The sequence below is a fragment of the Dryobates pubescens genome, chromosome 1, assembly GCF_014839835.1.
Source record: "Dryobates pubescens isolate bDryPub1 chromosome 1, bDryPub1.pri, whole genome shotgun sequence".
NCBI classification, from domain to species: domain Eukaryota; kingdom Metazoa; phylum Chordata; class Aves; order Piciformes; family Picidae; genus Dryobates; species Dryobates pubescens.
The window spans coordinates 13,366,391-13,392,770 of record NC_071612.1 but is presented as its reverse complement, the minus strand read 5'-3'; the positions used below and the strand labels follow the sequence as shown (position 1 = coordinate 13,392,770).

Genomic DNA, 26,380 nt, shown 5'->3' with positions numbered 1-26,380 from the left:
AGTTTCTTAACCTCTACCTTCCTATTACTGCTGTTCAAATTCATTAAGGTGCTGTGCTGTCTGCATTTTATACACAAAGTAAAAATTGTTCCTTGTAAGAAAGCAGAAACCAATACAAATACTTTTTACAACTCTTACTTCAGGAGATGCTTGAAGACTCCTGCAATTATTCTGTATTTTCTAATGCTTCCGCTCATTTTTGACTTGGTGTTTTATTTCGGCATAGGACTGCAGAGCAAGGGGACCCCAGCTGAGTTTCACAGTACCTGTGGAACAGGCTGATACTGCCACCTTGGGGAGGACTCTTTCCAAGTACATTGAGAGGTAAATTAAGAAAGTGCTATTTAAATCAGCTTGATGGTTTTTTCCATGTCATATGCTCCCAGGAAGACAACTTCTTAGTCCTGTGCTATTTTAAGGTCTTCCAGATGTGTCCCAGCTCGGACTCTATTACACTCATGATAATACTGGAAAGAAATGACCTTTTTTTGTTTGTTTTGGTTTTGTTTTGCTTTGTTGGGGAGGCTCACTTAGCAAGATTTTAGGTATCATTTAAGCAGTGCCTCATTTACATTGCTCTTAATTTTACAGTCATCCTGCCAGAAAAAAAACAAACACCCTGTTCTGCATCCAGCTGGGCAAGCTGTATTCTGTACACAACACTCCTTTGCTTCTGGGAGTCTAGTTTTCCTAGAAGTCTAAACCCTAGTCTGTGCACACCTTAAATTGTCTCCTTGGCAGGCTACTGACTCAGTTGGATGCCACTGCTAGGACATATACTGCCTCAGATATTGTGTACAGCAACAGCCCCATGAACAGTACAGAGCTAGACCGTGACAATTCAACCAAAGTCAAGACTTGTAGGCAAATTAAAGGAAGCATCTGGATTTTATCTTCACAGTATCCGTAGCTTTATGAGACTGACCTACCCTTTTGATTTCAAATGAGTCACTCCCACATCCAGCCTTGAGTTTGTATCCACTAGGAAATGACAGAACCTTGCTATACACTTTATATATAAACATGCCCTGAAACACAATGAATGTGCAGAGCACTGAGCCACAAGGTTTTCCACTAAGGAAACCTACACAACACACAGAATACAGGAAAAGATGTCATGCCACACCTCTCACTAGAACAGGCAGGCTCTCCGAAAGCAACTAACCTGTTTATGTACTCTTAAAAACATAGTTCAACAGAGTTATTATGCAACCATCCAGTGCCAAGTAAAACAACAAACTTAATTCATGATAATGATGTGAATTTATGTGAAGAGGCTGTAAACGTGCTATTAGCTCCTACCTTCTGCCAAAACACTGGTTGTGTTTCTGGCACCACAGTGAGAGACAGCAAGCTTGCACAGGAACTGAAGTCCCACTTTTGCAGGCAGGAGTAGCTCTAATACCACAGTAAACCCATAGCTTCAGGCTATCATGTAGAGCTACATACTGGGTAATGGCCCCAGCAGCACCAGGCTCTGGAAAAACATTCTTGTTTTTCTCCAACCACAGTCACACCAGATTCTTGTTCTCACTGTAATGACACATATCTTAGTGCCATGGAGTTAACATGTGCCTTGATTCACATATGAATTACAGCCAAAGAGGTGGCTTACCTAAACCTTGTGAACAGACAAGAAAGAATGAAAGACTGGGGGGAGCCTATTACCAAACCCTAGTTATTAAAGCACAAATTTGTATTTATTTTCCACTTCAGCACAGGAGTTCAAATTACTTACTTTCCCACTTGTAGGAAACAGTCTGAAGAACAAGTGATAGGTGTCCTCTGGACAATCTTTTTATCCCTGGTCTTAATGCTACCAAAGCATGGCAAAGAATGATGCTTGCAGGAGAGATGCATCAAGCTCTTGAGCCAACAGCTACTGCATATGACTGGCAATGGTGCAAAGTCTTCAGTTATCTTCCCAATTCACAGATAATTTATGTATTCTCATCCATTTTGAAAAATTACTTTAATCCATCTTTGTTAGGCAAACAGCTTTACATCTGCTAATGCTTTACACTGTACTTTGAAAATACCACAATTATTAATTCACTGCAACAATAAGAGGAAGTGCATATGCACTTCACATGCACATATGAACACATATTCAAGAACAGGCAACACAAAGTAATCCCAGTATCTCTATTACCACCCTCATGTTTAACTGCTGATACAACTCCAGTAGCTTTCAAAAATATCAGTTTCCTACAACCACTGAAGTGAACTGCAAAAACCATACCTACAGCTATGCTGAGAAAACTCAAGTGCCAATTGCTGACCAAACATGTCCAGGTGAATGAGGATCTATCAGTAACAGATTAACCAGATCAACATGTACGTAACAGTCTCGGCATGGTACGTTGCTGCTGTTAGTTTCAAAGTCCACATACTAACTTTTTTTGTTTTACACTGCACACATTGTTTATGAATGAAGTCTGAATGGAAAGGGATGAAAAGGGAATTTAAGGGAAAATAAGGTAAGTGACATGATATGACATTAATCTAAGTATAGAAGTGTAGCATGCCTATGAAAGGGAACAAATTCTTGATTGTGATTTTAAAAATGAAGGCACAAATGCACGTCTACCATATTATTATGCTACAGAATATAACATATCTAGATAACTGAGTAACTGCTGACACTCATTTCATAAGGTGTCTCTTTAAAAGGTATTATTTTTTAAAATAAATAAATAAATAAAAAATTGGTCATTGCAAATCCCACAAAAACTCCACTGGGAGTTCAGTGCAGAAGATCATCACATACAATACTCAGTGCTGCCCATAACAAAATTAGCATGCTAACGGCTCTTGCATGTTTGGCTTTGTACTGAAGTTGTTTCAACAGATTTATTTGGGCATGGAATTAATAGGAGGGAGAAAGCTTGAGCTGTGCATGCAAGGATCTAAATAAATTAATTGCAGCACATCCCATTCTAAAATTATCCACAATCTCCCTATGAATATTTAAACATGGGATCTTCAAAAAAATAAAAACCTGCCTGAAGTTCAGCTGCCTCATTGCCCTCTGCAACTACCTGAAAGGTGGTTGTAGCCAGGAAGGGGTTGGTCTCTTCTCCCAGGCAACTAGCACCAGAATAAGGGGGGGATAGTCTCAAGCTGCACCAGAGGAGGTTTAGACTTGAGGTAGGAGAAAGTTCTTCACCGAGAGAGCCATTAGTCATTGGAATGTGCTGCCCAGGGAGGTGGCGGAGTCACCATCCCTGGAGGTGTTCAAGAGATTGGACGTGGCACTTGGTGCCATGGTCTAGTCATGAGGTCTGTGGAGACAGGTTGGACTCGATGATCCTCAAGGTCTCTTCCAACCTTAGTGATACTGTGATATTCTATAAGAAACACCTGTGAACCAATTTAATCTGCTAGGTGATCAACATACACCAAAACCCCTTCAGACACCAGACTACAGAAAACTGTAAAGTGAATGAAAGGGTTCATTGATGAACAATTCCACTGTTTGTCCACCTCTGCATTCATTCACAGTGTGCTGTGCTTTTCCATTAACTGTGCCATAAGACTCAAAGTCTGTATGGCATACTGTTGCAGTTTGAGCTGGGTGCCCCCCTGGTGTGTTCACTTCCTGTGTCCAGAAGTCCAGCCCAGAGGGATGGACACAGGAAATTGTGTGTATTTCCTACCATAATTCTTTGCACCACTATAAGATCCAGTGCGGGGTCTAGCACTCTCTCTTTTCTTCCTCCTCCGCCAGCCGGTAACTGGGGGAGATGTCTCCTGGCTTTGGGCCTGGCTAGGCCCAAGGCCACAGGGGGATGGGCAGTCTCAGGCCTGGCCAGCTGAGACTAGCCCAGCAGAGGGAGGGGGAAGAAGGAGCCCTGAGGGTCTTGGGTGTACCCTCAGGTGGGAATGCGATGCCTCTGGGTTTGCTTTGGGATCTTTCTTTGTCACTGCGCTTTGGGTTTTCTGTAACATTCACTGCTTTCTATTTAAACTTTCATCACTTTTGCAATCTGTCTGTTTTATTTTGTCTGTTTTATTCCTGCCTGTGGTGGGGAGAGGGGGCTGCCTCAACCCAGCACACATACATTTCAAAAGCCTCAAACCTGCAGCAGTAGCCATTTCAGCTCTTCTTCCCATATTTATGTCTATTAGAAAGCTGTTTCAGATTACTATTTCAACTTCAGTGCTAGCTGAGGAAAGGTGTTTTCTAAACTGTTCTCTGCTACAAAAAAGTGCTCCTTCAAGAGCTACTTCTCCCAAGTTTTTTACTAAAACCAAGATTTACCTCCTGAAACATGGCTATTTAACAGTATGCGTTTGTCACCATTCTTTTCTTCCTCTCCTAGTTTTCCTCTTTCATAATCTAGTCTCCGTGCCTGAGAGTGCCGTTTTCCACAGATGTTTCCCAACTCATCCCTTCTCTGTTGTCTCTCCTCAGCTTTGTCTGCTTTACTTCTTCCTAAAATTTTCTCATATCTGACTCCCAGCTCTTTAGTTTCTGTCAGCATAGGAAGACATACCATTAGGTTGCTCTAATACCTGTGATACCTTCTGATTATTTCCAAGCAAGATCAATCCTTGGATCAAACGGAGGGTATGTGCTGTACTGAGTATCTACCTACACCACATACTCCTTAAATTCTCCCAGGCAATAAAGGACAGTCAAAAGATACCGAATTTTGCAATTTTTTTCCTGGATTTTTTTCCTTGACATATCTGAAACAGCTCATGTTGTTTGTTCCTTCACTTAGTGAGAAGCTTGTGGATAGCAGCAGACAATGGCAGACAGCAGTGAGAAGACCATCAACTTTGTTGTCTTTGGAAGAACTCAGACTGGCAAAAGTGCTGTTGGGAACAGCCTGCTGGGCAGCTCAGACTTTGAGAGTCACTGCTCTCCAAGCTCTGTGACTACACAATGCAGCCTAGGACGCAGCTGCCGCATCTCGGGGATTATACGAAGCAAGGGCCATGAGCAGGGTCTCCGTGTTCACGTACTTGACACTCCAGCTTACCCTCACACCAGTCTGAGCAAAGAGCAGGTGACAGACAAAGTGAGATCAGCCCTGGCCCGCTACTTCGGGAAGGAAGGCCTGCATCTAGCTCTTCTAGTCCTGAGGGCTGACTTGCCTCTGTGTATGGATGAAAGTAATCACACAATTCAGTTCATGCAGGTAACAAATAGAAACCTCTGAACTAACAGCAGCTCTTTTGTCCTCAGGTGACAATAGTTATGGAAGAGTTGACCGCAAAAGTGAAGTAGAGAAGTGCAGCTGGAAACTGGAACACTTCCCAGTTGTCCAGCAGTTGAATCAGGCCAATCATGCATCCAACACTATACATCATAGCTACAATTACCACACTAAACCTGAGACAAGGCAAGAACTACTCTCTTCTGCATGTGGACTTGACACAAAGGAATTTAGGAATCAAGTTTACCTATAGATGTAAGCTTTTGTCTCAGAAGTCACAGTTAATGCTTTATAATGGCAGATCTAGCTCATTGAAGAGAGACGTGATTTAAAGCAGAAACCAGGTTACATCACTCTCCTGTGCTTTGAATGGACCAAAGCAGAGTGTGACAGGTCCAAACATCACACAGAAAACCTGACTGACCTGAGAGAAGGCTGTTCAGCTCTGTCTGCACAGTCACTATACTGTTCAAGAGAAATTAATTAGAAAGTTACCATAAATTTGCTCTAGCTAGAGGAAAAATTCTAGCATAACTGACTCGAAAAGCAAAACAAAAACAAAACTTGGAAGCTCCTGAAGGAAAAGTTACTTTTTGCAAGTAGGTAAGATATGTGGGGAGTGACACTGAAAAGAATGGCTTTTTGGTGGAAGATTTCTCATCACCATGCCCAAAGGCATGCAAACAGGAATTGCTCAGTTTATCTGTCTCCTCAGATACACACCAGGCTCTTACGATTTGTGAAGAAACCAAGAGTTTCAGTTAATGCCAATGTTTGTCTAACACTGACAAACTAGAATTTTTTAGGACTGGAAGGGACCTCCTGGTCCATCAAATCTTATCACCTGCTGTAACTGATGTTATCTAAATATAGAAAATACATATGTAGATATATACACATGTAGATTAAAAAAAAAATTTTTTTAAGTATTTTTGACTTGTTTTCCTGTTCTGGTAACTCTCTACCACTTTTCTGGTCGTTCAAGAACTGGTTCTAATTTCAACACACTCTCACTGTTTACATTCAGTTGTTTTCAGCGTTACGCTTTTTCCTTACACAGTTCTCTCTCTGCTTTGTGGTATGTGAAACAAGGCAGCATTTACTCAAGATATTTTTAATTTAAACCAATGAAAAATCATCATGCTGCTAATTTTGGATGAAGCCCACACAGGCATTAAAAGATGCCACCAAGCCTGGACATTTAAAGCCTCTACTGGAAAAGAAATACAGCACATTTCAAAATCATGAGAAAGCAACACCTACTTCTGTTCCATTACTACATCTGGCTCTTGGCTTATATAATGGTTGGCTTTATTTTTCTCCTCGAAAGACCAGATGTTTTGCTTTCATCAGCGACAAACAAACTGGGCAGAACATTTGCCTGGGTGTTGGGAATATGTATAACCATTGCTATTCTTCAGTATGTCATTCCAAGTAGACATTAGCATGGATACCACCTTCGGTAATAAGGAGGTTCCACAATGATCATCTGCAAATTAGGGATGGCATGCCAATGAAGACGGCATACCATGAGACTACCAGAATTCAAATCTCTCTGTATTTTATTCCAGTAACTTCGCCTAATGAATTGAGCGTGATTTCAGAACACCAGCACCGAGTCCTTAGCAAATCGAGACACTATCCTCTCTCCAAACTGATAACCCAATACTTTTTTAGATAGCAGTTGCAAAAAAAATTGTATAAGTTTAATATTTTTCCATCCCTAGGTTCTAAACCACATTGATCACTATCAATACCCCAGGTTTTTTCCAGCTCTCTGCTTACCTTGGAAGTAGAAGGATATCCTTTAAAGCAGCTTTATACACCCTCATATTTAGGTTACAGAGTTTAGATAACAGCAAGAGGCTTCTTGTCACACACTAGTTAGCATGAATGCACTAAAGCAGCCATTTCATTTGCATCTGTAAATGAAACTTAGTCTAATTCCTAGTAACATTTTCCACACTCATTGACAAAGAGAGCAGCAGCTTTTTGCTATTCCCCTCCATCAGATGAGCCACGACAATTAAAGATGAAGTCTCTGATCCAGCACTTAGGCTGATGCACTGATTTTCCTGACTTGCTGAGCACAGTTCATGACATACCTGGAACTGCAGCTGGTGTCATGTAGAAATTCATTTATTTTTTCAACACAAGGTGATTTTTAAAACATAATTTTCCATGAGCTGTAAAAACTGTAGAAATACAGGATATGTGAAAATGACTGATGTAAACTAATGTGACACAGCTAAATTAGCCTTTCACGTCTTATATAAATAGACTTTAACTGGAAAAATTCTATTAACACCTATAGTATGAGAGCAGAGAACTGCTAGCACTGCACAACCACATATATCCATTGAAAGTGGGTGTCAGTGTCTTGGGAAGCTGAATAACTCCAGAAATTTCAGCAACTCAGCATTAACTGGGATACTGTCAGGAAAATGATACATAACTGGTCTGATAATGCCTAAGTATGAAGTAGGAGCAGAGAAAAGGAACAAGAAAAGATAGTTAAGATTTGGTTTTTGTTACAGGAACTCCTGGGTCCCACATGGAAGGATTTCACTGTAGTTCTACTTACTCATGCAGACAAGGCAGAAGAAGCTGGATTCAGTGAGGAAGCATATCTGCACAGTGCCTCAAGTACCCTGTTGTCACTTCTGAGCCTGGTACAGCACAAATACGTTTTCCTTAACAACCAGAAGAGCATAATTAAAGAGGAAAGAGCTATTGTGTTAAGAAAGCTCTTAGGTTTTATAAGGCAAAATAATTATCGAGTCCTTCTACTTAATCACAAGGAATAAAATTTGTTTTCAGGTGCTTGTTTGTCTATTTTCTACAGCAAGTAACATTTAAAAAAATTAAGAGAAGTCATCAACTAGAAAATTCCACCTCCATACCAAATACTTTAACACATAGATGAAAACAGATTACCAAACTATTTGCACCTCAGAGTACCTCACAATACTGCACCCAGAATTCTAGTTTCGACCAGAAAATCAGAACAAAGTAGTGCTCTAACTCAAACTCCTAATATGCACATAGTCACAAATGAGGTTCTGCACTACACCAGACTGTATACTGCAGTTCATACAAGAAGAAAAAATGTGATACATGCATGTGAGTTGAGACTGGAGGGGTGCCTCCTCACTCAATTCTTCAAGCTTGCAAAAGTTCCTCTGAATTTCAAACTTTGTAAAAAGAGTTCCAGTATTGAAAGCTAAGGTTTTTCTACTGAAAGTATTTCCTTACCTTGATTCAGGATTAGTTAGAATTGAGATTCTGAATGCCAAGGTTTTTGTTTAATAAGACATAATTGCATCTGTAGTTTACAAGGTAGATAAATAGCTCCCATAAGCCCAATGCTATTTGGTACATTTAAGAGAACTAGTTACTATTGCTTATTCCCAGATACACAAAAAAATTAACAGTTCATAGGCACATACAAACCTTATTTGAGAAAGAAATCTATTCATCTCTCCTTTTGCACCTGTTCCTTTGGATTTTACATCTCTGTATATTTGTTTTCCCACCCAATTTACTGGATGAAGTTCAAAGCCTGAAAAACTTCAAGAGTGGCTAAATTACTTTATTTCAGAGGTTAAAAAAAGAGACTAACCAGTTAATTAAGTATTATATGCCAAAGTATCGGAACTACCTCTAAATACTTGAAAGGCTTATTGTAACTTGATCTAAAACATTAGAAGGAAGGAATTAAAAGTAGTAAATTGAGAGTGTTGCCATAGCAGCCACAACTACTTGTACAATATTATTAAGGAATAATTCCAATTGTAAAAACTACAGAAGCTGTGTTTGTTAAAACCAAAGCAACATTTTCCTTGAGATCACATTAAAATAAAATAAATTAACTCTTGTCATCTATCTGCTTTTCATCCTTAGTCCTAGCTACCATCTGGAAGGAATTATCTAGGTGGACTAGATGGAACTATGTTAGTGAAGTGACAGTGTCAACCTTATTGGCATTATAGAAACTTAACTGTGGAACATGAAAGGATGCCCATTTGTACATGCAGGGCATAAAGGATCATAGTTTAATCTTCCCATTACAGATTTCTGCAGACTACTGAGAAAACACAGCCAACAACAACAAAAAAATGCTTGGGAGGAGGAAATACTATTAAAAGGTGACTAGAAGAATGAAGACAATTGTGGCCTTCACTGCCAACTGTTAGTCCTGTATCTCTTGAAATGTAGTTAGCACTCAAGGAATATGGTAGAATTTTTTCCTTATTGAGGTACTCCTGCTCTATAGATCCTCTAAATCTTTCATTTGTCCAGAAAATACTTGTCTGCCTGTAGTTCTACCATGAGCAAGCCTTGGCAATCCAGTCTTGCACACTGAGTGGCTAATGACTGTTGACAACACTTAGTTTGAAGGACAGCAAGCAAGGTGAATGAATGAAAGTACTTGAGACAACACATTCTGTACCTCTGGAGGAAGAGTCAAACAGAAGAGGTATTAGTCATGCATTTCAGAGGGGTAGTATGTTTCTTTATTGTGCTGGCATTACTTTCCATTTCAACATATGAAAAAGCTTATAACAACCATTAATTTATTTAATTCCGCTGTTTGCCATGGTCTCTGCCCTGCAGACTCCTTTTCCTTTCACTTCAAATGGAACTCCTTTGTAAGTAGCAACACATTGGTCATTGGTATGCAGATCAGGTTGGATTTGCTCCCAAATCTTCTTCTTGGGATTAAGTTCCTTCTCAGGATCTCCTGTTTCAAAACAAAGAACAGCCTAATAGCACACAACACAGAAGACAGAGCAAGACCTCCGTGTAGGTACACATCTGTGACAACCCACACACCATGACTGCACACACTTCTAAGAAAAAGAAAATTACCTGTGATTCCCAAAATGAAAGCTTCAATTGGAATTAGGGACTGTCTAGATAATGTCTCCAGAGCCTCTCTCAAAATGCTGATCTTTCAGCAGAAAAAAAGTGGCAAGTAATAAAATCACAAATACTGTCAAAAGGAAGCAATTAAACCATTGCTAGTTGTTGGTGTACAAGATTTATTAGAGACAAAAAGGATTCCTAAGAACTATTTAGGTAGGGGCTGCAAAAATTCCATACTCAGCAAGTCACAGGTTTGTTAGAATCTTAAATTTAGGAATTACTGAATTTTTATAAGCAATTAATGTTAAGTAAATTTGGCAGGTGCTTTTATGGGTGAGAAATATTGAATTTAGGTAAGAATTGTCCAATATTAAGATACTGACATATAATTTAGCTTCAACACTCTTCTACTTTCTGTACTATTTGATGACAAGCTCTAGTGCCTCAAAACACAGAAGCATTGGAGGTCAGCTTGTATTTCAGGAACTACAGCCCCAGTTTCTGTGAATTCAGTTCCCTGTTTCCATGCGTATACCATGATAAGGTACCTTCAACCTAGAGGTAATGGCAGTCCAATTACATCAACAAGTAAAGCTACTTAAGGATCCCTAATGACCACAAAATGCAAGTTTCTTCTACTAATGTTTTTAAATATTGTTAACTTACATAGAAAAATGAAATATTTCAGAAGCATAGTTTTCCTATTTTTAAACAGACACAAAAGGTGAAGTACGGGAACAAACCAACAAAGTAAATAAGGCACTGAATGAACTGCTGCCTGCTGACATTATCTAGACAAAGCTAGACCATTAATTCAGCATACAATTACTTTCTGTGCAAAGGTCATGGAAATATAATCTCTCAGCCCTAACAGAATGCAGGTTCTCTTAAAGAAAAGTTTTCATTTAATCATAATGCTGCCAGGTGCTCTTGACCTTTTCTCTGTAACACAGGCAGGACAGGTAAAACACAAGACTTACCATAAAAGTAAGTAGAGCATATTTAAATGTTGAAAATTATTTTGTTATATATATATATTAAATGTGTAAATATTTACACATATATTTTAAAATGTTTTAAGTTGTTTTTTTTTTTTACTTGCTTGGAGTGCCATATTAGCACCATTCTACCCAAACTATTAAAAATCTTAAGTTCTGGAACAAGCAAGACTCAAAAAACAAACCCTGTTAAACACATCCTCCTTGAGACCCTCTCAGAGGAGCCAGGAGCTCTTAAAGCAAAAGAACTACTGCAAGTGTGCAGAATGTCAGGTACTCACATCTTCCAACACTCAGTCGCCCCAGAAATTCAGAAAGGGAAAGGCTACATGGATTTTAGTGGACAGGTTTCTATTAGCAGGTTGAAATTCATGACTGCTGGGTGTACTCCTGTCTCGCTGACCATCAGGTGGTTAAATCAATGATTCTCATTCCAGCCTGCCTTATTTTTCACAGAATCACAGAATACCAGGTTAGAAGGGCACCCAAGCTCATCTGGTCCAACCTTTATAGGTGATAGAGTAGTTAAAATTACATGGCCCAGCACCCTGTCAAGCTGACTCTTAAAATTGTCCAATGTAGGGGAATCCAACACTTCTCTTGGGAGAGGATTCCAATGTCTGTTTATCTCCTTTGAATGTTTTCAAGGGTTTAATCTACTCACATTCTCAGTGCTTGCAAAAGCAAGTTACATCTGCCTGTAAACACATCTAACTTCCACAGTTTCTTTCTCTGTAACTGTAAGAAGAACAGCAGACCAGGCTGGATTTCTCTATTAAGCACACTAGCCTTGCCAGAGCAAGATCCAATAACGCAGTTGGAGTTATTCCTCAACCACAGCGCACTCAACATTTAAAAGAAAAATCAGTAATATCATTATCAAATTACAGATTAGAGCTAATTGTGCATTTTCACCAAAATAAAAATCCTGCTCCAGTTCATGAACAAAGACAGACTTGAATTTAGACCAAAGTGAATGCATATGACCTAATAAAATCATTAAATAGAATGTTAAATGATCCACTGTGAATTTCCTTTCCACTCCTCAAATACAAAAAGTGTTTTTTTTCCAGCAAGAAAAAAATAGGTTTCTATTATGAAAGACACGCTTTGGATGTTAGTAACTTTCTTTGGAATCCTGCATCCAACCCCCTTGGGATGTGTGGTGAGCTCGTATTAGATTAGCATAGGCAATGATTTTAAATACTAGCAGAGCTTTAGGCTGTGCATCTTCCTAGGGCTTCTCCTCACTGCATTCCTTCCTCCCAGAAAACATTCTTTAAAAGGGTTTCTACAAATAAAATAAACTTGCAGTGGTTTAATGAGTTTCCAACTCTCTTTTCATAAAAAGCATCAAATAAGAGGCCTCAAATATTGTTTAACATCTCATTCAGTCTGGCAGTTCAAATACTACAAAAGAAATTCTCACAATATGCAGGAAATCTCTCTGCTTGTGACAGCTCAGTAACTACAGATAGAATACATCACAGTGTAAGGGGGCATAAAGATGAGGATGTGTCACCTTACATAACCACTTGGACCACTCTAGATTGTCATTATGCACTCAGATCAAGTTCTTCACACAAAAAAAGTCCAACAGATCGTGAAGAATCATGTACTGGAGTATGAAACAGTATTAAAGCACCCCCAAGAGTAAGGGCATAGAAGTAGCAAAAAGGAACACTGTCAGACAACATCATTCCTTACCAAATCAGCCCTTTACTACACTTGAGATGGTTCTAGGAAACTTCCCCAGTTTCTGCAGAAAAGTTCAACAGGTTTGAATCAAGATATCATTTGTTTGACTAAAAGGACCAAGGAAAATTAGCTTTCATCTCATGAATATTCTGTATGGTGGAGAGAAGGCATAAAAGCAACTTGATTCCAAGCTGCTTGATAGACAGCTGTGCGCATTTTAGAGTTGCCTTATTATTGCTGCTGCTGCTTCTATTGCTTCATAGGCTTTCATACTTTAAACTAAAATAAGACCCAGCTGTCCCTTCTATTTTCATTTCAAGGACTGAAATTGAATCTTTATGCTTTAAATAACTCTTAAAAAGAAACAAACAGACAAAAACTAACCAGAATATAAATGGTTACAACTAAACACTGAAATTAAATGGTATCTGACAAAGTAAGAATTCTACCTTCCCGATAGTATCAGTGAAGTGCCAGACTGCCTTTGAGGAGGCAGCAGCTAAGAAGCACATGAGATTTTAATATGAATAAATAGAAGGTACAGATGTACAACCCCATTAAAAACTACAAATAAGTTTTTCAGCCTCCCAGTCAGTATCCCTCCTCAATAAAAATACCCACAGAAACAAAAAAAAAAAAAAACCCTGAAACAACCAGAACAAGAAGAAAATCTTTAAATAGTTGTTTAACTATTTAAAAAGGAGAAAAAGAAAGAAGCAACCCCAAACTAGAAAAAGAAATTGCAGGGGGTGGGGGCTTGGGGATGTTGATTAAAAAACCCTAAAGCAAACCAAAACCTACCAATGAGCAGTATTAATAACATAGCTTGCAATGGCAATATGCAATAAATATAAGTTCCAGAAGCAGATGTTGGAATGATGTTGTAAGTCTCCATCCATCAATGTTGTTTTTTTTCCTTGGCCTTTTCCTCCTCCCTTCAAGATAATAAGAGCACAAATCTAATTTTATTTTTTTTTTAACACAAGTCTTATGTATCTGGGAGATACATTTCCCTGCATATTTATTAGGCATTTTTTTCAAATATTAGCCACATTAGTTATTAGGCTTATTTTCTAAGCCAATGATTAGCTTGAGTCTCATAGCTGCTGATTTTTCTGAGCAGCTTTTTATGAAACATTAGGAAAGTGCTGCCATATTTCAGACTACAATCCTGGATATATATACTTTTCAGAGGTGATGTAAAACTCTTTGTGTGCCACTTAGCTTTAAGCTCTACGTCTTTGAGACAGAGTCACTTGAAATACAAGTTTGGAGTAAGGTAATGTTTTCAAGGTGAAAAACCCCAAACCATAGCAAACCCAAAACCCAAAGGCCCTTCACCTCTCAAAAAAAGCCACATGCCCAGGCTGATGCTCCATCAGTGTGCAGGGCTTAAGCACTAGAAGGGTTTGCTCTACTGCTTGAGGCTCTTTCTTGTACATCCATTTTGGCTGCAACAGAAAACCCTGAGTGTTACCCATGCATGTAACATCCAACATTTAATCTACCTTTACTCATAGTTGTATGTGATAACTACTGAGAGTTATGAGTGATCAACTCTATTCAATGCAACTGCTGAAGCCTTTCAGATTTCAGTGCAGCTTACCAATTCTGCAGCTCAGCTAGTATTCTTGATATATTTTTAATACCAAAAACTAGAAATGATCAATCATGCAGCATGATTGATCTCCTCCTTAAACACAGTATTATTTTAAGATATTTTCATTCAAAGTATTAAATCACAGCAAGCTCAGCTTTCTTCCTCTTTCAAAACCACCTAGAGAGATCATTGCTTCCTAAAATACATTCCTTCCTAAAATACATTATTTTTTCTAGAGCCTGTTTCAATCACAAGCGGTATAAAAAATATCTACATACATACATATAGATATTGAAAGGCATCTCATGTGAATGTTACAGCACTGAGCTTGCCAAGAAGATCATAAAAAACACTGCTGTACAGCTAGAAATTATCAGAGGTACCATAACTTAAAAAGGTTAGCATGTTTCCATGTTGAAAATGGAAAGCTCCACCCTTTTCTCACACGTGAAAGCCAAGTTTTGAACAACATATTTGTCCTGAAGATGAATACTTTGTTGGTAAGTACACACACACACACCACCCAATATGGGAAATACTGGGAGTAAGATCACTTCTTAAGATAAGGTGATGCAGTGATCCTGACCAGAAAAAAATTCATGATCCACCCAAGAGTTGACCTGAGTGTGTCTGCACTCGTTCTGTGCTGCACAGGTTCCTGAAGTGCAGAGTGAACCTAGCCAGTCCAATCTAAAACAGGAACCTGAAGGCAGCTGCACCGTGCTACCAGTGACAGAGCCATCTGGGTGTCCTCATCTCTGTGGAACAGCGCAGCATCAAGTTCTCATGCAAATTTCCTCTCTGTTAGACAACTGAGATGAGTAAGAACACACAACAGTTTGAATGACTAAAAGCAGGGAATCTCTTCTACAGACAGGGAGTGCACAGCATATGGCATATGACCAAGAAGCCCGTTTAATGCTGCAGCAACCTGGGGCTTCCATCATCTGTCCAATGTAAGATTATTCACACTAGTCTCTCTTTTCAATGTCAGCTCTAATACACAGTATTTCAAATGATACTTTACAGAGTCTGAGTGCCTTTCTAAGTGGCTGTTGGACCAGCACTTCCTGATGAAAAACACTTAAAACCATCATAGAGATGACAAAGTAAAAGTGCTAACAGAGACAAGCACAAGAGAAGCTGAATCTGACTGCATTTTTTTTTTGCTGAGAAAGAAGTGGCTCTCTACAACTACCTTCTCACAGGTAATTAGTGATAGAACAAGAGGGAACAGCCTCAAGCTGCAACAGGGTAGGCTGAGGCTAGACACTAGGAAAAAAAATAATTTGAAAGAGTAGGCTGCCCAGGGAACTGTCTGAGTCACCATCCCTGGAAGTGTTTAAAGGTCATTTAGATGTGGTGCTTAGTGATATGGTTTAGTGGTGAACTTGGTACAGTAGGGTTAATGGTTGGATCCGATTATGAACGTTCTTTTCCAGCCAGAATGATTCTAAGATTCCACAGCTCTTTCAGCCTCTGAGAATAATGAACTGGCACCTAAGTAGGAGGGAAGCACTCCCTAACATGCTACATCTGTGATGCTCATTTGAGTTCCCAAGATACAGGGTCAGAAACTTCTCATTTTCATAGATGAATGGGAGGTGTGAACAAGTGGCAAAATGAATAAGATAACCTTCTGAGGAGGTTTAAACTTTATTATTTTTGTATTTGTACTCTGAATTTAAAAAAAAAAAATACAGCTGTTTTGATTTTTAATTAAGTGGGAAGAAGTCAAATATCTGTCTTTGGAGATCCAAAATGTCATTTACTCCTAGACAAACTAAAAGCAACCCTGGTGTTTTGAACATTGTAAGTTCCTCTCAAAACCAGGAAATTTCCACTCCCTCCAATCCTCTCCATCCCTTCTCTAAAAAACAGAACCAAAAAACCAAAAAATCAGAACCAAAGAGGCCTACCCTACCTCAAGTTCTGACACTTGGATTAGGGGGAGGAACTGGAATCAGGAACATAATGTGTCACTCACTGAGACACTGGGAGAGTTACTTTACATTTGCTTACTATAACATGCACAGTGCAAATACATTTGTGCACACATTTCAAAACACAAATACTTATTGAGACTTTCAAGTACTTATTTCCCTGCATTTTCCAGGGGTGTAACCAACTTCAAAGTACTGTTTCACTTGCTTAAACCACTTAGGTGACCTTGACATACCTGTTTCCTCCAATTTCTCAAACACACTTACCAGGAAAACCTTCAAACACGATTCTGTCCCCAGGCACTGCCCCAGATGGGGGAGCCAAAATTTCCACTTTCTCTGGGGAACTGGCACACATCACCATAGCCTGAGACACTACTCCTCTCATCTTTGCAGGCTTCAAGTTACAGAGTAGTATTGCCATCCGGTTCTGCATCTTGAAGGAGGAAAACAGAAGGGGGTGAGTATTTAAATGCCAGGTGCTTCTGGAGACTATGTCATTGTAACCAAAGAATTTTACAATGAAGAGTCCACAACATGGATGAGAAAAGCATACAGAACAGATGCACAATTTTAATACCTTCACACCAATAACAAGTAACACAAAAGCCACTTAAAAGTTGGCCAGTGAGAAATAGAGAGAATGCTGAATTGTGGCACAGTTACCATGGAAATGCAAAACATGCAACTCAGAAATGCCCAAAGCAATCAAGGCATTTTACTTGCATTCTGTCTTTGCCACCTTAGTATACTTCCCATATAGCACTATTAACCAAACAATTTCCATTTAGCAGCAATAATGAAAAAAAAACCCTTACTCTACAAATTATGCTAGCTCATAAATAAAAAATTCCATCTGTGTACACAAAGTGTACAGGATGTTAGGGGTTAGAAGGGACCTCTGGAGATCTTCAAGTCCAACCCCCCTGCCAGAGCAGGGCCATATCATCTAGCACAGGTTGCACAGGAATGCATCCAGGCAGATCTTGAAAGTCTCCAAAGGAGACTCCACAACCTCTCTGGGGAGCCTGTTTCAGTGCTCCATGACCCTTACAGTAAATTTCTCCCTCATGTTGCAGTGAAACTTCCTGTGCTGTAGCTTACATCCATTGCCCCTTGATCTATTACAAGGCACAAGTGAGAAGACACTCTCTCTTCTTTCCTGACACCCAGGCCTCATTTATATACATTTTATTAGATCCCTTCTCAGTCTTCTCTTCTCCAGACTAAAAAGCCCCAGGTCTCTCAGCCTTTCCTCATCAGGCAGTGCTCCAGTCCCTTATCATCCTGGTAGCCCTCCATTGGACACTCTCAAGTAGATCCCTGTCCCTCTTGAACTGGGGAACCCAGAACTGGATGCAATATTCTAGGTGGGGCCTCATTAGGGCAGAGTAGAGGGGGAGGAGAACCTCCCTCAATCTGCAGGACACACTCTTCTTAATGTACCCCAGGATCCCATTGGCCTCCTTGGCCACAAGGGCACATAGCTGTCCCATGGAGAAACTCATCCACCAGGACTCCCAGGTCCTTCTCCATGAGGCTGCTCTCTGGCAGATTGCCTCCTAACCTATACTGGTGCAGTTTATTCTTCTTTCCCACTTAATGGAAATTTGCCAAAAGCAGACACACAAACTAACTGGTCCCAAAGAACATGCAACAAGGATCCCTAATTCTGTTAACGAGCACTTTGGACTGCTTTCCCAGACAGAAAGCAGGATAAAAAGAAAAGCCTGTTACTGCCACTGCATTCTCTATACTTCATGTTTGTCAGCTTATTTAGAAAGGCCTTTAAGATGTTTTTTCTGCATGTTTTCTTGAGGGGACTGCTGAAAATGAGCCACTGGAATTTTTGCCCACTGCAAACCCAGTAACTGAACACTCTCAGGTTATCACTGCAGGTCAGTTACTGTATTCAGTCACTTTTACAGCTCAGTAATATTTGGTATCATAAACCAAACAATTTTATTTGCAGTCTTACTGTGAGGACAGGGTGTGAAGAAAGACTGGAAAGACATTTGAGAAAATGCAGCTTTTCCACACTAACACCAATTCTTCCATGACTCATTTCACAGGTGCTCTATACAATATTGCTTTAGCTGTCAAGCCTGCATGTGACCTTAAAAGCAGCCTTCATACAGTTCCACTCTTCCACTAACCATCTAGAAGAGGTATGAAAGGCACACGTGAAAGTGTCAGGTTGTTTACAAGACATACATAAACCATGCATGTCAAACAGAAGTGTATCAAGCAAAAAAGCACACAGGTAGACCTCATTCTAGAGAAGGAAGTAAAAATATACTTTTTTTATTCCAATGTTGTTTAAGCCACTTGCTGCCAGCTAATTTAAATTTACATGTTCTTTGCTTCATTTCATGTCAAACGCTTCAATGGGCTATAGAAGGAGTTGAAAGGCAAAGGTTTCCGAAGTGTGGATGATAGTAAAGATGTTATTATAGGTTCTGTACAACACACTAGAAAGCCTAAAGGGAGAGTGACATCTGTTTGGTTTAGAAGTGCACTGTGTACCACCGACACGACAACGGAGTCACAATAATACCCCAGGCAGAAGCACAGCAAGCAGAAAGGAATGATGTGGGGTAAGGACACCTCTTTGTTTTCTAGCAAGTGTTGTTAGTTATTACTTCCATTTGCAAATCACTTTTGTTTTCAGGACTGTAAAAATGTTTTGGCAGAATGAAAGTACATTCTAAAACCAAATTAAGGTCTTAAGATGCTTTAGGGAAGAAAAAACTATGGCTAAATTTTGTCAATACCTGATCCAGAGGAACGTGTTTCACTAAACCACTGACAACAGTCCTTGGGCTTCCTTCACCAACATCCACTTCTTCAACATAGAGTGTGTCAGCATCTGGATGCTTTTTGGCAGTAATAATGCAGCCAACACGAAGATCCAGACGAGAAACATCTATAGGTTTTTCATCACTACTTCCAGCAGCTGGCTGCTGTTTCTTCTCCTTCTTCTCACCTATTAAAGAAAGTGCAGTTCATCAAATAAGCATTTTTTTTTAGAAGCATAAAGAATGTATATAACTACTGCAAGGGGAAAGCAAGCTACAAACTCAGGAATAAATGTAAATCCACTGTAAACCACAAAAGACCAGTAAAAAGTTCGAACCTCTGCTACTAGTTTCCAACAAAGCACCATCCACTTGACATTGTTACTACAATGCCACCTTAGGACAGACCTATTTTCTTCTTTGTAAAGTCAAGTCACCCTGAACTTTCATGTGTAGCTAGCATACATATAAATGATACATACAATCTGCCAACGGCCACACCAACTAACTTGACAGTACTGTTTTACTTACTAGCAATTACCAGTGAGTCTTGTCAATGTTTCACCAGGGAAAACAGACAATCACAAGTCATCTGATTACTAGTGCTTAAGAACAGCTCCTGACTGCAGACAATGCAGTGAGTAAAACAGCCCTGTTACAGCTGCAAAGCAACCCTTCAAGATGACCTCAGCTACCATTCTTCACTTCCCAGATATACTGGTGGATGGAAATGCTCATGACTTATGAGGTTTCCCTAATGCAAAGTCTTTATCCAAAAGCTATGAGAAGCAATATGCCCCGCTCCCTTTCAGATAAGCAAGCTACAGGCAGTTTGTATACAAGATTGTCCAGTTTAAAGAGACACTCAAGATTTGTTTAACAACTATAAAATCTTGGGAATTAAGAAAGGTCTAATGAGTGTTTAAGTATATTTTGTTATTCTTTTATACAAGAGACCTTACACACTGATGCACACCTTAAAGTAAACTCAGCTCCCTCCCTTAGGGAGCAGAAAAGTGGACATGTCATGCAGTTATTCACTTGTCACTGCTCTAGTGCAGGGTTCAAGTTAAATAATACATGCAATAACACAAAGGCAGTATTTGTTTTCAAGTAGTTTATTTTATATATAATGAATAAAAAGCTCTAGTGTTACAAATGAGTTTTAATAATCTAATTGTAATTAGATCACAATTATATTAATAAAGCCAGTCATGTACACACTAATTGAAGAGCACCTGAAAAAATACCACCTAACTATTTAATATCTACGATCATTGCAAAGATCTTCATCCTTGGTATCATTCCTCACTGTTTTCCACTTCATGACATTTCTTTACAATAGTCTGGAGCCAAAAGCCTAAAATAAATCAGCTTCTGGCATCCTATTTATTTCACCTTAGAGAAATGGAAGTCTGTCACCAAAAAAGGAAGAGAGAACAGCAAAGGATATCTGTATATATACAGACACACTGAAAACATCCATTTCAGTGTTGCAAACTAAGGAGAGCCCTGGCCAATGTTAGAATCAGCTCTCAATATGCAGAGAAGCCTCATAGACAAAGTCTGCAAGAAGTGGACCAAGGAATATGGGAATAATCAAACAGGAAACAGAACAGACAGGTGGCAGAAAGCAAAGGGATTGGAGACATTCCATAATTTCAAAGATTAAAACTGTCCAGAGAAGGGCAACAAAGCTGCTGAGGTGTTTGGAGCACAAGCCCTAGGAGGAGAGACTGAGGAAGCTGGGGTTGTTTAGCCTGGAAAAGAGTAGGCTCAGGGGTGACCTTATTACTGTCTACAACTACCTGAAGGGAGGTTGTAGCCAGGTGGAGGTTGGTCTCTTCTCCCAGACAACCAGCACCAGAACAAGAGGACACATTCTCAAGCTGTGCGAGGGGAGGTTTAGGCTGGATGTTAGGAAGAAGTTCTTCAGTGACTGGCCATTGGAATGGGCTGCCCAGGGAGGTGGTGGAGACACCATCACTGGAGGTGTTTAGGAAGAGACTGGATGAGGCACTTGGTGCCATGGTTTAGCTGATTAGATAATGTTGGGTGATGGGTTGGACTTGATGATCTTGAAGGTCTTTTCCAACCCAGTTAAAACCCCAAGCTTTACATATTGGTTACTTTGGTTGTTAAACGCTATACCTACCATACATGTTGAGCTTCAAAGAAAGAGCCTCTTCAGGGCTACTACTTAGTGTTCATGCCATATTTCACCTTTTCCTAAATACAGTTACTGGAAGGAAAAAGTCAAATAGGTTGCTTTTCAAGTTTAAGATACTTATACAAGATGAGAGGAAACAACACAAAAAAGATTTCTTTTCTCTTGATAACTGAACAGTTGCTCTGCAGCCACTGAACGCTTGAAGAAAAGTTAATTGCCTCATATGACCCTGTGGCTTCTGCTTTTATATTTACAGTTTTGTGGAATATTGGTGTGTCAAAGGCTGCACTAAAAAAAATAAATACAAGGTTGGCTTATAAGCTTTCTTATAGCTCACCAGAAAAATTAAAAAATACAGTGTCCTATCAGTTTCATATCCAAACTCTGAAGAGCTGTACAAATCAATTCATAACAAACCCATAATAATTTGAGTAACAGAATGACTGCAAAACATGAGTTTACGTTAGAAGATAGCTGCACTTTCATGCAAGTGTAGCAGACAAGCATTCTGTTATGAGAGTTAAACAGAAGTCAACATCAACAGCTAATAAAAGAAAAATGGGAGTAAAGGTGTTGGGAAACCTTCATGGTCTTCTAGATTTCCTCCCTGTTGCCACAACCAGATTATGCTACCTGCCTTTATTCTTCACCCAGTAATTTCTCTTAGCCACACAATTTAACCAGTGTTGATATGTATTTATCAGTTCTGATGGAACTTCACTGCCTGTAAGAATTTTCCATTAAAACAAAGAAACAAAACACCACCCAAAGAAATGAACGAAAAAAACAAACCAGAATGCTTAGAGGAGGCAAAACACTGCATTTCAGCACTCCTCCTACAGCAATATGTCATGCTAGTGTTTTCAAAGTTGGTTGCTCATTTGGTCTTCACTTTTTATCTGAAATACTTTCATGGCAGAAAAATATAGAACAATTAATAATTTCTTCAATGTGCTCCCCTCACCCGTCCCGTTTTTTGTTTTTCTCCTCTCTACCTTGGTTTTGCTTTTCTCTCTTTGGTGGGGTTTGGAGAAGTGGGCTTGGGTGTTGTTTATTTGTTGGTTTTAAATAAGGGAGTCACAATAAAAGAAATTTGGCATCCTATTTAAGTAAGAATCTGTAGCTTATATGATGGCCTTCATTTGCTTCAAGTGCTTTCAAGATTTAAAGAGCTGGGACATGACTCTTCATATGTTGCATGTACAAACTGGTTTTTTTTCTGTACATAAAGTGATGCAAAATCACCTGCATAAATTAAATGCCTTAAGTATCTAGTACAGCTGAGAAAACTGAAGTACCTTTTTTTCCTACTTTTTCATTCTTTTTCTTTTCTTCATCTTCACCTTTCACTTGATCTTTGGAACCAGGAGATGATGCAACTGCTGTAGGCTGTGGAACAGCATCTGGAAACGTAGCTGTTGTGCCAGGAGGAACTGCAATCTGTTTTACTAAGAATCAAACCCACAAAAGTTAGAAGGGTTACCAGTGCTTTGAATAATATGACATCTTAAATCACCAACATGAAGTATGCAGAATTGGAAATACTGCTTACAATGCTTAAAACACAACTGCTGAAAATTGGAGCACAACATTACAAAGCACATTTCAGAACTCAGAGAGTTATGTATGATTACGCTGAACAGTTAAGAATGATGCCTTATATGTTTCTTGAATGGAAAAAAAATTGTAGTACTAAATACAATGAAATATACAAGCAAGCACCACCTCTATCTGTAGTTTATGTCAACAAGCCATTATCTTTGCTAGCAACTCCTTATTTCTCATTTGTGTTTGCCTATCATCAGTTTCTAGCTACTGGTTCTTGTCATACTGCGGACTATTTTGCAACTTGCTATGCATATAGTAATTTTTGTATTGGAAGCAGATAATTCCTCAGCTCTTTATTCTGATGATCTAAACAAACTGAGCCTGAATAATCCCATTCCAAGAAAGTACCTGCAGCTCTTTAAATGATCTGTTGATTTCTTACTTGCCTAGATTCTCCATGTTACCTTCATATTTCTCCTTACACCACTGAAAGAATTCCAGCCATCATCTCACTATCAATCTTACCAGATGAGCACATAAGAATCATATCATTGTTATGCTGTGGAATAAGAATTGCCTCAATTTTACATTCTGCCCTTCAAAACTCTCATTAAGGCTTTTTACCAAAATCATTGTACTGGGTAATCATCATCAGTGCACTGGACAACAGCAATCAGGCTTCCTTTCCAAGAAACGTTAGGCCAGATGCTCTCTTGAGGTCCTTTTCAACCTGGGCCGATTTTTAACTGTCAGACCCTTCTAGTGTCATTATCAGGCAGCTCCCCATGCTGCTTACACACTTCTATTTACACATCATTTATTTATTAGATTTCCTGAAGGGCTGCACTGTGTGTTGACACTTGTTCTCTTCAAAACGGGAGTTATTCGTACAAATTCCAAAGTCTTACACATCTGAATCTGGGATTTGTGGGACCAACAACCACTTGCTGTTTTGCTTGCTAGCTGCAAAAAGACCTTTTGTTTCTCAGATTTTTGAAAAAGAAAAAACAAAAATACCTTGAGTGGCATTTTTGATGTTTGTTTACATCTAATTGCTGTGCTCAACTACTTAATACTATCAAAGCTAACATACACTCATTTACTTCAAAAGATCTGAATTTAGTCCAACAATCTTTCAGGCAAACTGGCTAAATAAAGATGCACATCAAGCTACATATTGACTTCCTAGTCCTTTTCCCATCTTGGAAAAAGAGAATCTCATACCATGAGATTTCTCTTTCAAGCATAACAGAGTTTCTGTGAAATATCCTACACCTGTGAGGAACTGCTGCAGACTAACAGACAGAGAAATATAAACTAACGGTTTGGTTTAGTACATAAAAGGGTTTTATTAATGCCCAAAGGAGGAAAAGAATTCTCTGCATTTATAAAATGCTAGTCTTTTTGAAGACTGTATGTGCTGGTTCACCTGTAAGACTTGCAGTAATGCTGAGTGTTATTTTCCAGGTACACTGGATACTCTCTTAGCCCACTCGGGATACTGACAGCATGCATGAAAATACTTTTAAGCTATTATGAGGAGTGCCTGTCATCAGTCAAATTCAGGCCTTATTATGAAAGGTATTGTGCCAAAACAAAGAACCAGCTCCAAGTTTGATTCAGATAGGTACCCATCAGTCTCACAGCTCACTGAGTTATTACGGACTTAAGGAACCCAGGAAAATCCAGAATTTGTAATGAATGCTAGAGAGTCACATACAGAAACATAAAAATAAAGGATAATTAAGATAATTTTGATATGTTGTGCTAACTAGATCTATGATGTATGAGGGTAAGACTTTTTTTTTTCCCACCTCCATTTCGAATTTCTGCCTGAATCAGCTCCTGTTTGAGCCCCTCAATTTCTTTCTTCAGTTTAGCATTTTCCACACGGAGTTTCTTCTCTTCTCTGAGAGATGCCTGCAAGACTAGAATTGACACTACATTAAATCCATCAGGTTTCAATAATTATCATTCATCATTTAGCAAACAGACTTTTAAAAAGGGAAAAAAGTGAAGCAGAGTGAGAGAAACACCAAAATTTGTAAACTTTTAAGGAGTACATAAACAGAAAAACTGCATTGAAATATATGCTTTTCACATTGAGCTGCCTCTCAATATGCTAGCTTCTCAGTCCTCTAAATAGACTCACAAACATCCAAGAAATCTATCAGTAAAAGCTTGAAGACCTTTGCAATATGGAGCATTTTAGTTCAGTGAGACTGACATGTGTGAAATATCAAAGCTGAAGGTCTGATACTCTTGAGAATCCTGCAGTGGTGAAAAAGCTGTAACGCATTCAGGCAAACGCATAGCCTCATATTCTTTCCAACTCCCTTTCTTCCTCAAAATGGAATTGTGTTCAGTTTGTATCATTAATGCTTCCTTATTCATGTTTTTTCTACTTCAGAGTATGTGGCTTCAAAAGAAACCCTGACAAACCACAAGATGGTGAAGCAGTGCTACTATTACAAGCTTTATCTTGGAGAACTTGAAACACACTTAAAAGGCTGACAGAACCAACGAAGTTCATGTTCTAATTTTTTCTTATGAATATTAAATGTTAACCATCTGGTTAAGAAGTTTATCAGAAGACAGATATAGTTCCTTACTAGCTTTCTCCTTGAGCAGAGCAACTTGTTGCTTGAGGTATTCAATAACTTGATCAGCCTCTGCACCCTTCTGCTCCAGCCTGTTCAGCACTGCGTTGTTAGCTGCCATCTTTACCAAGTAACGGGCTAAAATCCTAGACAAACAACAGACAGCAAAAAAATTCATGACTTCTTAACATTGCAACACTACCATCTCTTACCACATAAAGCAGTTCTAAAATCAGTTGCTGAATAAGAAAATCTGCTAAGTGAACAAGCTGGGCTCCCACCTCCTAACATAAAGACCAAACAAAAAAAATCAACATTCCAAGGAATCTGATATTTGACAGCTGCTTTCAAGTACTTTGGAAGAAAAACTGCTTTTCTGCCCAGCTGTAAAAAATATGTTCTTCCCTCATGAAACAACAGCAAAAAAAAATTTTTGTTCTCAGAAAGTAAGGTCTGAATACACTGGAATAAAAATAACAACAACAAAAAAAGCAGAAAGGAGTACAGGAGAACATTCTATCTTGGTTTTAGATGAAAAATGCTGTAAGTGTACGTAGAATTTTGAAACTAAGAAAACACAACATGCCACAAAATTTATTCCAAGAATACCTAATACTTATTATCATGTGGTTGTGCACACATTAAGAATTTACTGTTATTTAACTTTTAAGTAGAATTCATCAGTATTTTAACTCGTCTTGGAGTAAAACAACTTTTATTGCAGATTTACACATTCGGAGTTACTTTAGCACTTACTTCAAGTGTCTTAGTTTGTTTCCACTGAAATGGAAGGCCAGACACACAGGTAAAAAATTCAAGAAGGAAGCACAAAATACCAGTAAGGGCAAGAGTATACATTAACCTTCTTACAGGTTTTTCAAGTCCTTTTACTGGGATTGTCTAATGTTTCATTCTGGTTTGTGTATAGTCCTTAGTTCTTGAAAGCCACCAAAATTGGCCTTATTTCTTCACTGTAACCTTTGTGTCT

The 26,380-nt window shown here is 38.9% G+C and overlaps 2 protein-coding genes across 3 annotated transcripts in view; one reads left to right on the top strand and one right to left on the bottom strand.

The window, feature by feature from the left end:
• The first annotated feature begins 4,125 nt into the window (after positions 1–4,125).
• GIMD1 (GIMAP family P-loop NTPase domain containing 1) lies at positions 4,126–9,026 on the top strand. The gene is made up of 2 exons (XM_009902236.2): positions 4,126–5,150; positions 7,706–9,026. Exons 1-2 carry the CDS (start codon positions 4,758–4,760, stop codon positions 7,973–7,975), a joined length of 663 nt encoding a protein of 220 aa, XP_009900538.2. The 5' UTR covers positions 4,126–4,757; the 3' UTR covers positions 7,976–9,026.
• AIMP1 (aminoacyl tRNA synthetase complex interacting multifunctional protein 1) overlaps positions 9,024–26,380 on the bottom strand; it is a 31,657-nt gene continuing 14,300 nt past the window's right edge. For both annotated transcript variants that reach the window (XM_009902237.2, XM_054161623.1), the window contains exons 2-7: positions 25,405–25,538; positions 24,607–24,720; positions 22,543–22,692; positions 19,051–19,262; positions 16,544–16,712; positions 9,024–9,912 (exon numbers count right to left, since the gene is read on the bottom strand). In XM_009902237.2, the coding sequence (XP_009900539.1) occupies positions 9,746–9,912; positions 16,544–16,712; positions 19,051–19,262; positions 22,543–22,692; positions 24,607–24,720; positions 25,405–25,513 (921 nt within the window). In that variant the 5' untranslated portion in view covers positions 25,514–25,538 and the 3' untranslated portion in view covers positions 9,024–9,745. The remainder of the gene's footprint in view (positions 9,913–16,543; positions 16,713–19,050; positions 19,263–22,542; positions 22,693–24,606; positions 24,721–25,404; positions 25,539–26,380) is intronic.